Genomic DNA, 17,481 nt, shown 5'->3' with positions numbered 1-17,481 from the left:
CCCTCCATCCCACTTCCAACCCTAGTACCCCTCCGCCCCCCTGCCAGGCAGATGTAGCACACCTCCGCCCCCCTGTCAGGCAGATGTAGCACACCTCCGCCCCCAGCCAGGCAGCCAAGCAGCCAGCCGGAGAGCCACTGGCCGCATCCTCTCCTAGAGTCCCGCTGCTCTGCGGCCGCATCCTCTCCTAGAGTCCCGCTGCTCTGCGGCCGCATCCTCTCCTGGCCGATAGCCGCTAGCCTTACAGCACGTTGACACAGACGCTGACATTCACTATGACTCCCGCCACTGCCTATAGTCCCGCCCACCGCCTGACGTCAAAAAGGTCCTTCCGGCGAAGGGGACCGTCGACAGATGACTAGGCGCAATCTAATCATTAAGTTTTTGCTGTGTGCCCAAATTTAAAATGGATGCAGTTGACCCTAGCCGTGACGTCATGTATCAGCGCCTGAAGCTCAAGGCCGTACACGACACGTACAGGATCTAGTCACTACCATAGAGTTGGGTGACAGCAAAGACAGTGGATACATGGGGGAGAATAAAACACCAGATGAGAAGTATGGCTATCACCTTTTCCCGCAGCGGGACCCCCGGCAGCCGAAGCAGGAGTCTATGTTATCCAAACTATACGGCTTAAAGTACAGGTGCAAGGCGAAGCTGGGGATTGCTATGGACCATAGTAGGTGTTATGAGCATGTAAACCAGGAGATTTATCAGACTTTTTTTTAAGAGGTCAGGTGGAAACTGTTGTCCATAAACGATAGCTAGACAATGGTTTCTATTTAAAAGCTCTGATAAATCTATGTGCTGGGACTGAGAGATAGACACTGAAGGCTATACCATCGATGGTAGATGATTTTAATCCATTGACCAAAAACGATTGATGGTTGAGTACTGCGCATATGTAGACCTAAGACAGGCTGCTGCTGCTGATGTCTTTCAACATTGGGGTACTGCAATTGATGGTGTGGCATCGATAACCTGCCATCATTGCTACTTTTAAAAAAAAAAGATATTTGCCCATGTAATATACAGTTATTATTTTTGTGCCTTAATTATATTATAGCTATGTTTTCAACTTTTTTGTAGTATAGTAGGACTTATGCTTTGTGGTTAACAATAATAAAAAAAGGCCCAACTATGCAGTAACCCCAATGCAAACGAGTTAAGATTGGCAGCCAATCTAGTGTGGGCCACTATATAATAATAATATTTATATAGCACTTTTCTCCAGAAGGACTCAAGGGCCGTGATTCAATTAAACGTGATGCTGAATAGTCCTGGGAGAGACCTTCCAGAGCTATTCAATACAGCGTGCTGTTAAGTCAGAGAATGACGGTTCTCGCGTTCAGACTGGGTTTTCCCTGACATGGTCGTATCTGATACGACCAGTCAGAAACACACAGTGGGCGGCTTGCCTGAAGTTAACTTGCAGCAGCCGCCCATCTCAGAGGGACCTGCTGGTCCCTCTACACCTGCGCCTCCTCCTCCTTTGTGTTCCGATCACTGCTGGGCACAGTAATCGGGCACCGGCGGCACCCCCCTAGAAGCACCAGCCACGGCTCATGTAGCTGCTGCTGTGGCCAGCAGTGATCGGGCAGCCACTTCAGTAAGAAGCAGTAGCGGCAGCTCTGGTAGCCGCTGCTGCTATGTACCTGGTGTCCCGCTGCGGCTCCGGAACACAGTAATCAGTGAGATCACTGTGTACGAGCAGCAGCGGCTATGTATCTGGGCCGCTAGCGGGACACATTGATCAGTGAGATCACTGGTAGCCGCAGCTACTGCTATGTACCTCTGCAACCCCGCCTACTCCTTTCTGGCCTCAGCTCCGCCTCCCCAAGTCCCCATTTTCCCGATCACTGCTGGCCACAGTGATCGGGCAAAATCTGAAAATATGTACAGTAATAAAATATATATATATAAATATATGGCACAGTTGCGCCCTTATATTAAGTCTGCATCTAAAAAAAATGGATTTCTCTATAGAGAATTCCAAGGGGGGGGGGGCAGGGTGTTGAAGGGGCTATACCTCAAAAAGCTATAGGAGGTACGGATCTGAAATTTGGCATGGCCTGGTGGAACTTTCACTGGGTGCTGCATGCCAAATTTCAGAGCATAAACATAAAAAATGAGGATTTGGGAGTAATCTAAAGCTCCAACTGTCACATTTTTCTGACAGTCTCAATTAGGACAACTTTTCTGCTGTAATCTATGAGGGATTTTTACAAAGGCAAAACTCAGGGTAGGTGGCGAATTTAGACTTGGGGTTTGTTTTATTAGGTAGCTATTGTGTCAGGGTACGTGCTTTGGGGTTCAGGTAAATTAGAAAGTTACAGTTTTTAAACTATTACCTCAAGAATTGCACCATTGCAGAGATAGGACTTTTCAACTTGTTGCGCAGCCTCAGTAGGAGCCTCCAGCAGGTGTAGTCACAGTGGCTCCACTTGGGTGCAGCAATATGGCCGTCGTTTGCGGTCGGTAGCGGGGGCCGGGGGGCAGGAAGCCGGCGTTTGCTGCGGCAGGGGAGAGGGGGTAGGGGTTAGCGGGCATTTGCTGTGGCTGGGAACCGGGGATGGTAGCGGGCGTTTGCGGCGGCAGTGCGGGCGGTGGTAGTGCAGACGTTAGGACCCAGGGGAGGTAGCATCACACAGGATGCAGGCTCGGATCTGGTTCTGTGTTTAATTTTTTTTTAAAAATGGAGTAGCCCCGCCCCCCAGAAAGCAACCAGCACCGGGCTTTGGAGCCCCAGTACTGGTTGTGCTAAATACAGGGGACAAACGACGTAGGGGTCCCCCGTATTAAGCACAACCAGCACCAGGCTTTTCAAAACCTGTCCTGGTTGCCAAAATACGGGGGGCAAATGACGTAGGGGTCCCCCGTATTTAGCGCAACCAGCACAGGGCTCTGAGCCGGTCCTGGCCCTGGAAATACAGGGGGAAAAATGCGTAGAGTCCTCCTGTATTTACCAGAACCAGCACCGGACTCCTTCTAGCAGGGGGGGGGGGGGGTAATGCCACAGCCAGGGGCCCCCCAGCCGCAGCATCACCCCTGACCGCTAGTCAGCCCAGACCGAGGATCCTTGGGGAGTTGGGGAACCCCCAATAAAGGGGTCCCCCTCCTCAGTGCACCCCAGGCTGATAGCTCGGGGCTATCCCCAGCAGTGTGGTGCATATGAAAATATAAATATTGTCTTTTGCTGTGGAACTATAGTTCTCAGCAAGCTTCCCCTGCATGCTGGTATTTGGAAAACCACAAGTATCAGCATGCAGGGCATTACGGGCTTGCTGGTACTTTTAGTTCCACAGCAAAAGCAATATTAAAAAAAAAAAAAACACCGTAGAAATGTACAATTTTATTAAAACATACATGTACTCACACATGCACACACTATCTGACATGTTCGCCTATGTATCCCTGAAGCCATTCTGTCCTATTCTCCAGTAGATAATGCAATGGGGAGTACCTGTAATGAAAATACCATACTCACCTCCTCCTATGCGTAGATCAGGTCCTCTTCACACAATCCAGGGTCTTGGCAAAAAAAAACCGAGATACCCGGACCCTCACACAGTAGTGCTCTCTAAGAACACTACTAACCGAATGACAGCTCCATACAGAAATCCCGGTGCGGAGCGCTCCTTGGCTGAGAGAGGCGAGCCTTCCGCCTCTCAGCCAATGAGCTGTTCTCACCATTGACTTCAATGGTGAGAACCGAGCATGCTCTTATTAAAAATGGCGCCTCAGCGCCATTTTTGAAATTCAAAGATGGCTACCGCGAGTCAATCACGGCTCGCGACGTCATCACCCGGCCCCCTCGGCTGGCTTAAATATAGCCAGCGCGAGGCCCCGACCATTCAGTCGACGGCCGGGGAGCTGGAGAGACCAGCTGACGAAAGAAGATGCCTCGGAAGCCCTGGATGGGCGGCGGCAGCGCAAAGGAGCTTAATGGCCGCTGCACTCCAGGTGAAAACGCCGTAGAAGTCCTGGGGGAGCGGCAGCCATGTATAAGAGCTTAAAGGCTGCCGCCCCCCAGGTTAAGGTGCGGCATAATAAAATACTTTAAAAAACGGTGTCTATTTTATTTTAATATTTCTTTTGCAGGGGTACTATAGGTGCCAGCAGGCCCTTAATACCCCTGCTGGTACTTCTTCTCAAAGTACCAGTATGCGGGGATGCCTGCTGGGACCTTTAGTACTACTGCAAAAGACAATATTTATATTTTCATATGCACCACACTTTACATAACCCGGGACACACCGCCCAGGGGTGCTGGGGATAGCCCCGGGCTATCAGCCTGGGCCTGGGGTACCCTGAGGAGGGGGACCCCTTTATTGGGGGGGTCCCCAATTCCCCAGGGATCCCCGGCCTGGGCTGACTAGCGGTCAGGGGTAATGCTGCGGCTGGGGGGGGCCTAGTGAAAGGGCTCCCCTGGCTGTGGCATCACCCCACCTGCTTGGAGGAGTCTGGTGCTGGTTTTGGTAAATACAGGGGGACCCTACACATTTTCCCCCCCTGTATTTCCAGGACTGGCTCAGAGCCCTGTGCTGGTTGCACTAAATACGGGGGACCCCTACGTAATTTTTCACCCATATTTTGGCAACCAGGACTGGTTCTGAAAAGCCTGGTGCTGGTTGTGCTTAATACGGGGGACCCCACGTCGTTTGTCCCCTATATTTAGCACAGCCAGTACTGGGCTCCAAAACCTTACTGTTTCACATGTCCCATTAAGGCTGCTTAGACATGATCTGATATTTCACAAAACCTATTGATTTTCTGCCACTCAAACTTCAAAAAGCAATGAAATTACGATCATTAAGGCTGACTCCTTAATGGACGTGTTTCTTGCGCAATGCAGATATGGTATGCCATCACACCCTGTGGTTAACTGCACAGGGTGAGTTAAATGTATATAGCAGCCTTAATGGGACATGTGAAATCGTAAGGTGTGTGTGTATGTATGTATGTATGTATATATATATATATATATATATATATATATATATATATATATAATGTATGTATGTATGTGCATATTGATTTTTTTTTTTTTTTTTTAGAAAATTGTGTCGGATACATCTTAAATAGATGTTCTTGACCTAATTCAGTCATAAAAAAAAAACGACAATTTCTCAGCGGTTTTTGGAAAAAGAATTCCTCAGTTAAGTGGTTACCTGGGTGTTTAGTTGCGAGAACGGACATTCTCTGACTAAAGTGCCGGCTGCGAGGCTGTTAGCACCGCTATAGTCGGACCAAACATTGCACAGAATCGAATAGCTTCGGGAGCTCCCTTCCGGGGGTTTTCAGTATCACGTTGAATTGAATACAGATGTTCAGATTTGCAGAAAATCGAGAAACTATAAACTTAGAGGTTTCGATTTGCAGAAAACAATGAACATAATACAGGGGTTGATGCAGCCATTTTGGATCATAAATTCCAAGCATTAATTATCCTACCCACAAAAGTACCAGGCGAGGCAGCTATCTTGGGCAATCTACAAAAGTTATATTGGACGAAATAGCCTATGTCTGGAAAAGATGACACATAATGTGAAAGCTACAAATATATATTATTACATGTACTGATGTTTGCGTAGTCACACCCATCTAAATGGGCCTATCCATTAGATGACTTTTTGAACGATCCAACCAAAACCAGGAGGTTTTGGTCGGAACGTTCAGATAGTCATCCAATGGATAGCCGTCCAATGGATAGCCGTCAAGGACCAGCGATGCGCGTGCACGCTGGGTCCTTGCCGACTATCTGTGGAACATGCTCGTCAACCTGACAGCGATCGTCTGCAGATAGGAGGTTGGTCTCCTGCACTGAATGACGTTCAGTGCGGGCACCGCACCTAGGCTACTTGAAGGACAGAACGCTAGTCGTTCAGTTTTTCAGGTCGCCTAATGACCAAGTACTAAAGGGGCCTATCCATCAGTTTTTATTTTAGTGTTCACCCCATGCTTTAGATTTCATGCAATCTGCCCGGCAAAATCCCCCTGCCGCCTGGCATTGTGAGGTGGCTGAAAGTCGCGCAGCATTGACGCTTTATATAGAATGTCAGCACAGCATGACTTATTAGCTTCATCACAATGCCAGGCAGAATCATAATGGAGGGCAGCGGAAAATCCCTCCCCCAGTGTAAATGTAAGAGAGTAGTTGCCGATGAACCGTTAAGTGAGTGGGCTGTCTGCATCCACTCGCTAGGTTTCAGCGGCTGAGTGTTTGTTCTGGGGGCCAGCAAGTGGGCTAGTGTTTAGACTGGCTATTAGTCCAGCCAGCAAGTGGGGATAGCTATCTGTGTCCAGATAGCAAGTGGAGCTCTTTAAAAATGTACTTGTGTCAAAAAAGCAACTGTGCAGTATCTGGGCAGCTGTAAAGATTTTGTACTCTAAAACAAATTAAAACCTATTTAAGGAATGGGATATAGCAGAGTACAAATAATCTGATGCTAATTTCACTAGAGGAACTAGATCCTACAGACTTTGGTTATGAAAAAGCTGCAGACAACTGGGCCTCTAAGACTAAGGAGAATTATTATATAAAATGTTAATCTCGAGTTTAAATCAATATAAGGTCAGCATTCAACATTTCATTATTGCGAAGGCCCCCACTCGGCTACTTCTTGATGCCACTTGGCTGGCAATATTTCTGGGGAGATCAATGCATTAATTAAATGAACAGGCATTAGATTTAGCATTGGTTGAATCTACCCATACCCTATCTTTTTTGCTTCCAAATAAAACCAATTCCTGAACATAAAATGCAGCAGAAGAGTATTGAGAGCTCAGTGGAGGACTGGGTGGAGGGCTTCCCGACTGCCTTATCCCGGCGAGGGTTAAATGACAGGCGTCTAAATCTAGACGCTTGTAATTTTACCGGCATCCCGATCGAAGGGATGCTGCACGGGGAGGGTTAGGTTTAGGGCTCCCGGGGGGGACTTAGGGTTAGGCACCCCCCCGGGAGATTAGGGTTATGCTAGGGGGAGGGAACGTTAGGGTTAGGCACCCCCCCGGGGGATTTTCGGTTTAGGCGGCGGGGAAGGGGGGGTTAGGTTTAGCCACCCCTAACGAGGGTTAGGCTTAGGGGAGGGAATTAGGTTAGTCTATACTTACCGTAGGGACGATCGGGATTTTCACCCATGTCGGGCAGCCGCTGTCGGGAATCATACCGATTCCGGGTGGTGTGTTGCGGTAAAACAGAAAACAGAAATGCAGTAGGGCAGGAAGCATGATCACTCTATTCAGATGTTAATTTTTGTTTCCAATTCTAGAAATGCACATTTGACATTAAAACTGCACATTATCCTTGATGCTAGCTATTATTTTTTTTTGTTCATTATTAGATCCACAAATCAAGTTACTTTTAGATGCCATGAAACTGTCTGGTTGGTAAGTGTTCTAATAATTCTAAATATACTGCCATGGTTATATATTTTGACACCATGTTGTCAATATTATTGAAATCATATTGATTTTGAGGAGTTTCTTATTTTATACATATATATATATATAATGATTTGTTTATATAGTGTGGTATGACAACCACACACAATAAGGAAAGAGGCTGCACTCTTGAATCCATTGAAGAAGAAAGTGTATTCAAAACGTCCCCTATGATACACTTTTCTTCACTGGATTCAGGAGTGCCGCCTCTTTCCTTATTGTGTGTGGTTACCATACCACACTATAGTAACAAATCATAAATTTTTTTCTTAGGAGGGCACCCTGCTGTACTTCTTCATCCAGAGTGCCGAGCAACAGAGTTTGTGTGTGCGTGTGTATATATATTTTATTTATTAGACCATAAGTGTTTGTCCTTTAAATACGAACATAAAGTTGGGTACACACTTGTAGATATATTGTCAGTTCGAATGTGTACATCCGGGTGTGTACATCCGATATGTCTGTGGACGATGACATTCACAGAATATCAGGACAGCCCTGGAGCACAGCCGATGCCAATATATCTGAAAGGTAATCGGTACATCTGGCTGTGTGTACAGGCAACCCGCCAACCGCCCGTACACTTGATGCAGGGACCGCTGTCACTGACATCTCAACTGGGCGGGAAAATTTAAACGCATGCCCAGTTTGATGTCTGGCCAGACATATCGAGTGGTTGATTGGTAAGTGTGTATATCTTACCAAATCGGCCAATAGGTGGGTGTAGTGTGTACCCAGCTTTAGTGTAAATAACATGCTAAAGATGTTGCCAATTGTTATGCTTATTTGGCAGTAGACTATATGTTACTAAAAGAGGGTAACATGTAAATGAATTGTTATTTTCAGTGCAGTTTTCAAGGATAGACATTTTTGTTGTGAAGATTGTGATGGATCAGTGGGCGGAGGATTTGATTCAGCTACCTCTGAGGTAAAACAAACTATAAATGTCAAGGTGGTTACACACTATACGATGTGTGCACTCAGCGACAGAATGAAGCAATGGGTACGGGATACTTGTGCTCAGGATCCTGGCGGTCAGAATTCAGACGCCGGTATCCCGACCAAGTTAGAATCCCGACGAGGAGAGGTGACTATACTAACCTAACCTCTAACGCTGCCCTTAACCCTCCCTTCCCAGTGCCTAACCTCCCCCCTTAGTGCCTAACCCTAACCTCCTCCCCTCTTAGTGCTAACCTTCCTAGTGCCTAACCCCACTACTTACCTTCGGGATCCTGGCGGCCGCCTCCCTTTCAACCCCTAGCTAGACTTGATACTTCTTTTGACATATTGATCTGCCAGCATCCCCCCACCCTTACTAATATTCCCACCTGCTGATTTTAAAAATAAATTGCAGGGGGCCCGGGCCGCCCGCAGCACACCACCATTTTTTGATTTTTTAATTTGCCCCTTCTAAACCACAGGGGGCGGCAGGTCAGGGGGGGGGGGGGGAAGTCTCTGTCACTGGCCGCACTCTCTTGGTATTAGTGTCACACACTTGCAGGCTGCAGCCGCGCTGCTGTGGAGCGGATGATCTCGCGACATGATGACATCAATTCGCGTGGCTCTCCACCATCACCAGCAGGCACCAGTTCCAGGTGGCGGGCGAGGACTAGGGAGGGATTACAGAAAGGCAGGTGACCGTGGGCGCACTGTGAAGGGAAGAGCCCGAGTGCACCACTGACTGCTCTGCTGTGAGTCTGTCACTGTGTGCTTGACTGTGACTTGGTTGTCTTTATATATAAAATGTATATATCTTTAAACAAGTGTAATTATATATATTTATATATGTGTGTGTATATATAGTGCAAGGTTCGGGGCACTCACTGTTCTCAATAAAGCTGCTGCTTACTGGGTGCCCACCATGCTGCTGAGATAGATAAATACAGTGGGATGGCGGCACTCCGGATTAGATTAGTAATGCTGTTCCTGACAAAGGCGCAATAAAGCGCTGAAACGTTGAAATCTTGTAACGCTGCAATGAATCTTTATTTCTAATCTGGAGTGCTGCCATGCTACTGTGTTTATATTATTATTATCCTTTATTTTCATGGTGCCACAAAGGTTCTGCAGAGCTTTACACAGTACATAAATGAGCACACAAGAAAACAGTTAATAGTAATACAAAACAATGCAGGACAATGACATGATTTATTTACATAGCTGCATAACACAAGCAGCAGGGCCTCAGCAACTAAATGTTAGGTGCCAATTGGGCAATTAGGAGTACATGATAGTATAAGTGGGAGAAGGAAAAGCATGTGAGGGACGAGGGCCCTGCTCACGAGAGCTTACACTCTAAAGGGGAGGGGCAGACAGGGGGCGACACAGGTGGGGCAGATACAGTAGTGAGGAAGGAGCATGGAGCAGTGGATTAGGATATGTGCTGCGGAATGTGTGTGTTTTAAGATGACCTGATGTTATGTCAAAATTAAATTCTTTGTTCATCTATCTCTAGAACAAAATATAGATTTTATTTGTGTTATTTACATAAGCAATGTACAAAATAACGTTGCTGCACTTTCATTTTTGTCTGTTACATTATAGCATCTAAATACATTGAGCTAAAAATGCAGATATCATGGTACTAGCTAGCATTCTAATAGTGACTACTTTTGTCCCAGCTGCTGGGTGATATCCCATGCTCCTGTGAGTGGGTGATTCTCACATGCTAGACCCACCCATAAAGAGGTGCAGCCATGCCCCACATGCTGTGGCCCCCAGGATGTTGCTGTACCCGGGCCCAGGATTTCTCTTGGCAGCCCTGCTAATGAGCTTCCAATAGCATTGTTACCCTGGCCACATTTCTTCACCAACTTGCACTCTGTTGATGGAATTGACTGTATCACTGGTTATTAGAAAATGATTATAGGACATGTCCTTAGTAAGATTCCATGACCAGCTGCATATCTGGTAGTGTGAAGGATAATGCTATTAGCATAAAGTGCCTTCAGGTGCTGTGCATCTCTTTTCACTTTTGTTGGATTTCCTCTGAATACTTGTTTACAGTTTGCTATTCTGTATGTTTTTATTACAGATTGTATTATGTCAGAATAACATTAATGATCAACGACATATGAACCGAGTGGTCACACATGAGCTGATTCATGCATTTGATCACTGCCGTGCACACGTTGATTTTTTAAACAATGTTCACCATTTAGCCTGCTCTGAGGTACGTATGCTTTCCAAGCAAAAATGTTTGACAGAAAAATCTTTTAGGGTAAAAGTCTGCAGACGTTTATATTTACTATGTTTAAAGTGTTATCATGTGCTCTGTAGTTAATGCTACATTGAACCAGAGACCTTTGGTGTAAGGGCCTGATTCAGCAAGGATCGCTATTGCGATTATGCCCGCAAACAGCCCATTGTTGTGTTATGTGTATGCATCGCAGTGCATGTGTGCGAACACTCCACTGCGATCGGGACTGTGATTGCAGTGACTACGCAGACCCATCGCAGAGTGATTGACAGGAAGTACCGTTTGTAGGTGGTGACGGGCGGGTGGTCGGCGAAACGCAAGTGTGCATATCCGTTTGAACATCATTGCAACGGCATGCATAAATTAGCCACTGATGCCATACGTAGCTTGTTTACTCACTGCATGTGACAAGGTTAGCAATTCCTGAGTAAGGTCAGAGCTTGTGCAAGTGTGCGTGAGGCAGCGATGGTACTCAATGTTACCGATGGTTTCAGGGCTGGTGCAACGTTTCTTGGCACCCCTTCTTCAGCCTTTCACCCCCCACCCACCCTCGGATTGCTACACAAGCCCTTATACAGTGCCCCCAGTAGTGGCCCCCTATGCAGTGCCCCTTATATAGTGCCCCCAGTACTAACCCTCCCAATGCAGTGCTCCCAGTAGTAGCCCCCCCCCCAGCAGTGCCTCCAGTAGTAGTCCCCCACCTATGCAGTGCCCCCAGAAGTAATCCCCACCATTGCAGTGCCCCCTGTAGTGGTCCCACCAGTGCAGTGCCCCCAGTAGTAGTCCCCCCCGCCCCCCCAGCAGTGCTCTCAGTAGTAGCCTTCCCCCAGCAATCCCCCCAGTAGTAATCGTGCCCCCAGTAGTGATACCGCCACCCAGCAGTAATCCCAGACAGACACACACAGTCGAAAACACTTACCTTAATCCCCTCTCCGACGTCCGCTCCCCTGTCCCCCGGGCCGGCCCTCTCTGCATGATGGGAGAGACATCATGACATCTCTCCCATCACTCACTGCGGGAGCCGGAAAATGGAGCTCATGAGTGAGCTCCAGCCCGGCTCCGGCAGTGGGAGCGGCAGCCGATGAGAATCTGTCTGACTCTCATCGGCTGCTAAAACAAACACACAGCTGCCGGGGGCTGTGTGTTTGTTCCTAGTGTAGTGCGGACTTCACTTATGTGCGATCCACACTACCGCCCTGCACTGGCTGGCGCTCTTAGCCAGCTCCCTCAGTTTGCCTAGTGGTAGCACCGGCCCTGGATGGATTCGCAGTGTTGCTAAACATTACGGATGTGTGTAAGGTAAGGTGGGCGTCCTTATGTTGTGCTGAGACGGCATAGCGACCGCAGAGGATTAGCATACTATCGCAGTGAGACTGCGTGGGTAATCGCTGTTGCAATCGCAGTTACGATCCATACTGAATGAGGCCCAAAGATAGTAATATTGTAGTAGTTTAAAACTGCGTATCCACTAGCAGATACCAGCACGACAGTATGATTACAACATCGTAATATTACAGTCGTTCCCCTTCACCCTGCAGTGCCTACACTGAGTGATTGATCGTTCAGTGTAGGCACATCAATCATCTCTGAACATGGGCAATCTATCGCTATCAGCAGATTGACCAGCATGTTCAGTAGATGATTGATGTCGAAAACGACTAGCGGGAGCGCGCATCGCTGGTCGTTACCGACATAATAGTGCCTGATTTGTGCATGATTACTGAGCGATTGCACAATTACGATGTTATCATGGAATTGCTCAGTAACATCGCGTAGTGAATACGCGGCTTAAGACCAGCTTTTCTGTCTTTTAAAACTATGGGGGGAATTCAATTAGAGGCGAAATCGGACGGACGATTTTGCGCCCGATTTAGCCAACGAAGGCGGAAAAACGGACGATTTTCGCCTAAGAAGTGGAGAAAAGTTTTCTCCTGTGTAAGGCAGGCGAAAAAAAAGTGAAAAACCCTATTTTGGGGTACAAATGTGGGGATTTCTTTCAGAACCCTTTGGACAGCCCCCCTAATGATACTTTAGTAGCAAACTTTTTTTTTTTGTGTGAAAAATGCGTCTAACATATTGGGTCTGGTATTTCAGAGGGCCGCAAGGATGCGTCGAGTGTTTTATTCATCGCACATGGCTGCGCAGGTAGTTTTTTGAAACCGCTAAAAAATCGCCTGTGTCAGCCAGGTGCGATGTTTAAAACATCGCGTTTAAAACACTTGACACATCCTAATGGCCCCCCGAAATACCAGACCCAATACATTAAACGCATTTGTCACGAAAAAATAATTTTTTAACGAAATTTTCGCCAAAGTGCGCAACTTACAAAATTGTTTTTGCTAAAGTATCATTAGTGGGGCTATCAAAAGGGTTCTGAAAGAAATCCCCACAGTTTTATCCAAAAATAGGGATTTTGCAAATTTTTCCCCATTTCTCAAAATGGAAAAAAAGTTTTCTCTATTTTTCAATGAAAAATCAGTGATATCATCGCTGGTAATTGGATCTGGCCCTATATTGTTTATCTGCAACAAGCACATCTGTACTGCTCCATTTAAAGGAAATAATAGAAACATGTAGGATTCTCTTTCGAGCATAATAATATGTATTATATCATACAGTTTTTTTGCTAGCAGAAGATGACTGTATAGATAAAAAAATTTATTTGTATTGCAAATTATATGTTATAATTTGACAATTTTTTTATTTTATATAGATTAGAGCTGCTAGTCTTAGTGGCGATTGCTCCCTTACTAATGAAATTTTGCGGTTGAAATTTGGTGTTAAGCACCATCATCAGGTATGTAAAACAAGATGAGCATTAGTCTAGTGTAAACACATGTTAAAAGCTTGTTAACTTAATTTGTACTTTTAATTTGTATTTTTGTCACCACTAATAATGAGCATAGTCAAGATTATCCTAAATTTTATTTTTGAGCTTCCAGTGTACGGGATGTAGTGAATTTACCGATGGCCAGGATGCTGGCCATCGGTATTCCAATGTCGAAAGCCCGACTCTGGATTTAAGATAGGCATCGATATTTTGACGTCTATCTTTAGTTCGACACCAAAATCCCAACAGCCGGCACCCTGTATGAAAGTAAGCCGGGACAGGTTAACGTTAGACGCATGGGGGGGGGAGTTGGGTTAAGGCATCCCCGGGGCAAGATTAGGGTTAGGCTCCGGGGAGGGAGGGTCAGGGTTAGGTACCACTAAGGGAGGATTAGGGTAGGGAGAGGGGAGGGTTAATATACTTACGAGTCCCTCAGTGGTGAATGACCAGAAATGCTCCCAGTGACTCTTCAGCAATTCATGTGAAATGAGTGTACATTCTAATCGGGGTGATGTGCAGCATGGTGATTAATTTACCAGATAGCAAAGGGTTAACATATTTATATCTGGGCTTAATCTTCTTATAGTATGTTAATGATTATTTTGGGCCTGATTCTGAGTGTCATGCTAGTCCAAAAGTGGACGCATCCAGATATATTTAAAAACAAAACAATAAAAAAAAAACAGCAAAATTAGCTCTCTGTACACACACAAGATTATAGGAATGTCATGAGCGTGTAGCTAGGCTTCCGTGCTACTATAAAGCTGGGTACAAACTAGGCAATGTGTGTTTAGAAAGGGACGGCACAAATTATCTGGCGGTACGTACACACCGCACGATCTGATGTCCGACCGCCCGATATATCATTCACCTGCACCATTTACCTTCCTGGCATCGGCAGCTGGGTCGCTCCATCAGCCAGGCATGCGCGACCCCGATGACACTGCGCGTGAGCGTGCATACACACTAGACCAGGCATGTCAAACTCAAAATACCAATCGCGCCGAATATTGAAGGACTAAAGCTGGGTACACACCTAAAAATTATCTGTCCAACCAGCCAACTAGTTGATTGGTTGGAATGAAAATCTGGTAATGTATGAAAGCAAATGACAATCAGCAATTTGCTCCCAAACGCTGGAAAATGGACAAAAACTGTTGTTTGATCAAATTATTTAGATCAAACATTTAACAAACTTGTCTGACCGTCCATTTTCATCTGTTTTCTGGCATTTAGGAGCAAATTGCTGATCATCAGTTACTCCCATACTTTACCAGATTTTCATTGTACCAATCAACTAGTTGGCTGGTTGGACAGATAATATTTAGATGTGTGGCCAGCTTAAGAGTGTGTGGATGGCAAGTGACTATGGGGGCCCCATAGCAAAATTTCCTCGGGGCCTTCTTAGGTCTACCTATACAGTGCCCCTCTAGTTCTGCCCATTATGCAGTGCACCCTGTAGTTGTGCCCATTATGTAGCGTCCCCTGTAGTTGTGCCCCATATGCAATGCCCACTGTGGTTGTGCCCATTATGCAATGCCTCCTGTAATAGAGTCCCTTATGTTGTGGCCCCAGTAGTGCCCCTTATGCTGTGCCCCCAGTAATGCCCCTAGTAGTGCTCCATATGCTGTGCCCCACTCCCCTATGCAGTGCTTATGCTTACCTTTCTTCACGCTGGCCACTGGGCACCGCCCAAGTCCACGGTAGACACAGCCGCTGACCTGGATCTAACTAGATCCAGACTAGCAGGCGCAGGCTCCTCTCATCGCGGGTGACGCCATGACGTCACCCACGCACTGCATCACTGGGAACGCTGGCCTCTGAAGTGATCAGAGGCTTTTTTAGTCTCTAATCGCTTCAGAGACCAGCATTCCCAGTTTAAATGCATTAAACACTGCCCGATCGGAACTGAGCTCCGATCGCGGCAGGGGTGTGGGCCGCATCATATATGTATTTGGGCCCACACTGTCTGGCTGCATAAAATGTTTATTTGTGCGACGAGTTTGACATGCCTGCACTAGACGAATCAGACGATATGTCTGTCCAATTTGCCATATCATCCGAGTAATCGTCTAGTGCAGGCATGTCAAACTCGCGGGCCGCATGTGGCCCAAATAAACATTTTTTAATGCGGCCCAACATACATATACTATGTGGCACAGTCACCCCTGCAGCGATTGGAGCTGATCGCCGATCGTGGCAGGGGTGACTGGGCCACATAATATTTGTGTTTACTCTATTTAAAACTTGGAACGCTGGTCTCTGAAGTGATCAGAGACTAAAGAAGCCTCTGGTCGTTTCAGAGGCCAGCGTTCCCAGTGATGCAGGTCGCTGGTGCATGGGTGATGTCATGACGTCACCCGCAATGAGAGTAGCTTGCCCTGCTGGATCTAGTTAGATCCAGTCAGCGGCAGCATCTACACGAGAGTGGTGGCCAGTGACCAGCGTGAAGAGAGGTAAGTAAGAGATAGGTAAGTAAGGGGCTCTAATACAGGGGGCATTGAATAAGGGGCACTACTATAGGGGGCACTGCATAAGGGGCATTACTGGGGGCACTGCGTAAGGGGCTCTAATACAGGGGGCATTGCTTAAGAGGCTCTAATACAGGAGGCATTGCATAATGGGCACAACTACAGTGGCATTGTGTAAGGGGCTCTAATACAGGGGGCATTGCATAAGGGGCACTACTACAGGGGGCACTGCATTGGTTTTTATGAATAATAATCCTTTAAAAATTATCAGACTTTTTTTTATTTACGTGCGGCCCACGCACTCTTAGACCTTGAATATTCGGCCCGGTTGATATTGTGAGTTTGACATGCCTGGTCTAGTGTGTACCCAGCTTAGTCATGCATATGACAAAGTAACGTCTGTTTCTGATGGATCTTTTGCACACAGCCCGGGGTAGGTGCAAGAGCTGATACTAATGATAACAATGGGCAGTGCGACTATAGGCATGAGGCCGGTCGGATACTCGCATAAGGTAGTAAATCTGGCTGCTGCAGCCTTCCACACTTGCGGGCCCTGCGGTGGGACAGCAAATCAGACCCTTTATCTATAAAATCTGGAGTTTTTTTTTTTTTTTAAATGGCACTTTGCCTGTGTTTATATGGAGAATTTAGATGCAACTAGGAATACTTTTTTCTATTCCTCATTTTAACAGTCAATGAAGTTTCAACATTTTACTATCTATTGTACATAGGTCTGTGACTTTCATCTCTTGCCATATTTTATTTACTAGACTTGTGTACGGGACCGAGCTGTTCAATCCATTATAGCTGCAAGAAAAGTCAGTCAAGAGACAGCGGAAAAGGCTGTGGAAGAAGTGTTTGATTCATGTTTCAATGATCGAGAACCATTTGGACGAATTCCTCATAATAAAACAGAGGCAAATATGGCATACAGAGAATTTAAAAATCGAGGACGATATTATGCAAATATTTGAACTTTAATGTAACATATTACTAAACATTGTCATTTTTTATTTTAATATTGGAATTGTAAATCAACAATGCATACTTATAACAGTTTGTTTCAAATGTAAGAGTGTGTTTTTTCTGTAATATTTCTAGCTACTATGACAATAAATCCTTTCTTTGAGTTGGTGGATTATTTATGTGAGGTACATTGAAGGAGTATGCATTTTAATGTTACCAAGAGGTGTGTTTGTTATATATATGTAACTTTTTTTTTTTATCATCTCACTAGCGACCCGCCCCGGCTTCACATGGGAGCAATTTCATCTCATCACAGCCCCCTGCATCTCATAATCTACACCATGTCACCACAGCCCCCTGCATCTCATATCAACCTACACCATGTCACCACAGCCCCCTGCATCTCATAACCTACACCATGTCACCACAGACCCCTGCATCTCATAACCTACACCATGTCACCACAGACTCCTGCATCTCATAATCTACACCATGTCACCACAGACCCCTGCACCTCATAATCTACGCCATGTCACCACAGCCCCCTGCATCTCATACTCTACACCATGCCA

The 17,481-nt window shown here is 46.2% G+C and overlaps 1 protein-coding gene across 2 annotated transcripts; it reads left to right on the top strand.

The window, feature by feature from the left end:
* Positions 1-350: 350 nt before the first annotated feature.
* On the top strand, positions 351-17,072 carry LOC148517861 (mitochondrial inner membrane protease ATP23 homolog). 2 transcript variants are annotated; one of them, XM_088478125.1, is made up of 6 exons: positions 351-679; positions 7,344-7,389; positions 8,290-8,371; positions 10,478-10,615; positions 13,356-13,439; positions 16,714-17,072. In XM_088478125.1, the coding sequence occupies exons 1-6, from the start codon at positions 529-531 to the stop codon at positions 16,915-16,917; spliced, it is 705 nt and encodes a 234-aa protein (XP_088334251.1). In that variant the 5' UTR covers positions 351-528; the 3' UTR covers positions 16,918-17,072. The 2 variants fall into 2 exon arrangements, with proteins under 2 accessions (XP_088334251.1, XP_088334252.1); XM_088478126.1 differs by lacking the exons at positions 351-679; positions 8,290-8,371.
* The last annotated feature ends 409 nt before the right edge of the window (positions 17,073-17,481 follow it).

Source organism: Taudactylus pleione, unplaced genomic scaffold, assembly GCF_031769625.1.
Source record: "Taudactylus pleione unplaced genomic scaffold, aTauple2 ptg000207l, whole genome shotgun sequence".
Lineage (NCBI taxonomy): Eukaryota > Metazoa > Chordata > Amphibia > Anura > Myobatrachidae > Taudactylus > Taudactylus pleione.
Note: the sequence above shows the minus strand (reverse complement) of the source record. Positions and strands in the feature narration are given on the sequence as shown.

Coding starts and splice junctions, on each gene's coding strand:
- LOC148517861 (XM_088478125.1), top strand. CDS start 529: ATGGGGGAGAATAAAACACCAGATGAGAAGTATGGCTATCACCTTTTC. Junction 680..7,343: donor GGGGATTGCTATGGACCATA/GTAGGTGTTATG, acceptor GTTCATTATTAG/ATCCACAAATCAAGTTACTT. Junction 8,372..10,477: donor TTGATTCAGCTACCTCTGAG/GTAAAACAAACT, acceptor TTTTTATTACAG/ATTGTATTATGTCAGAATAA.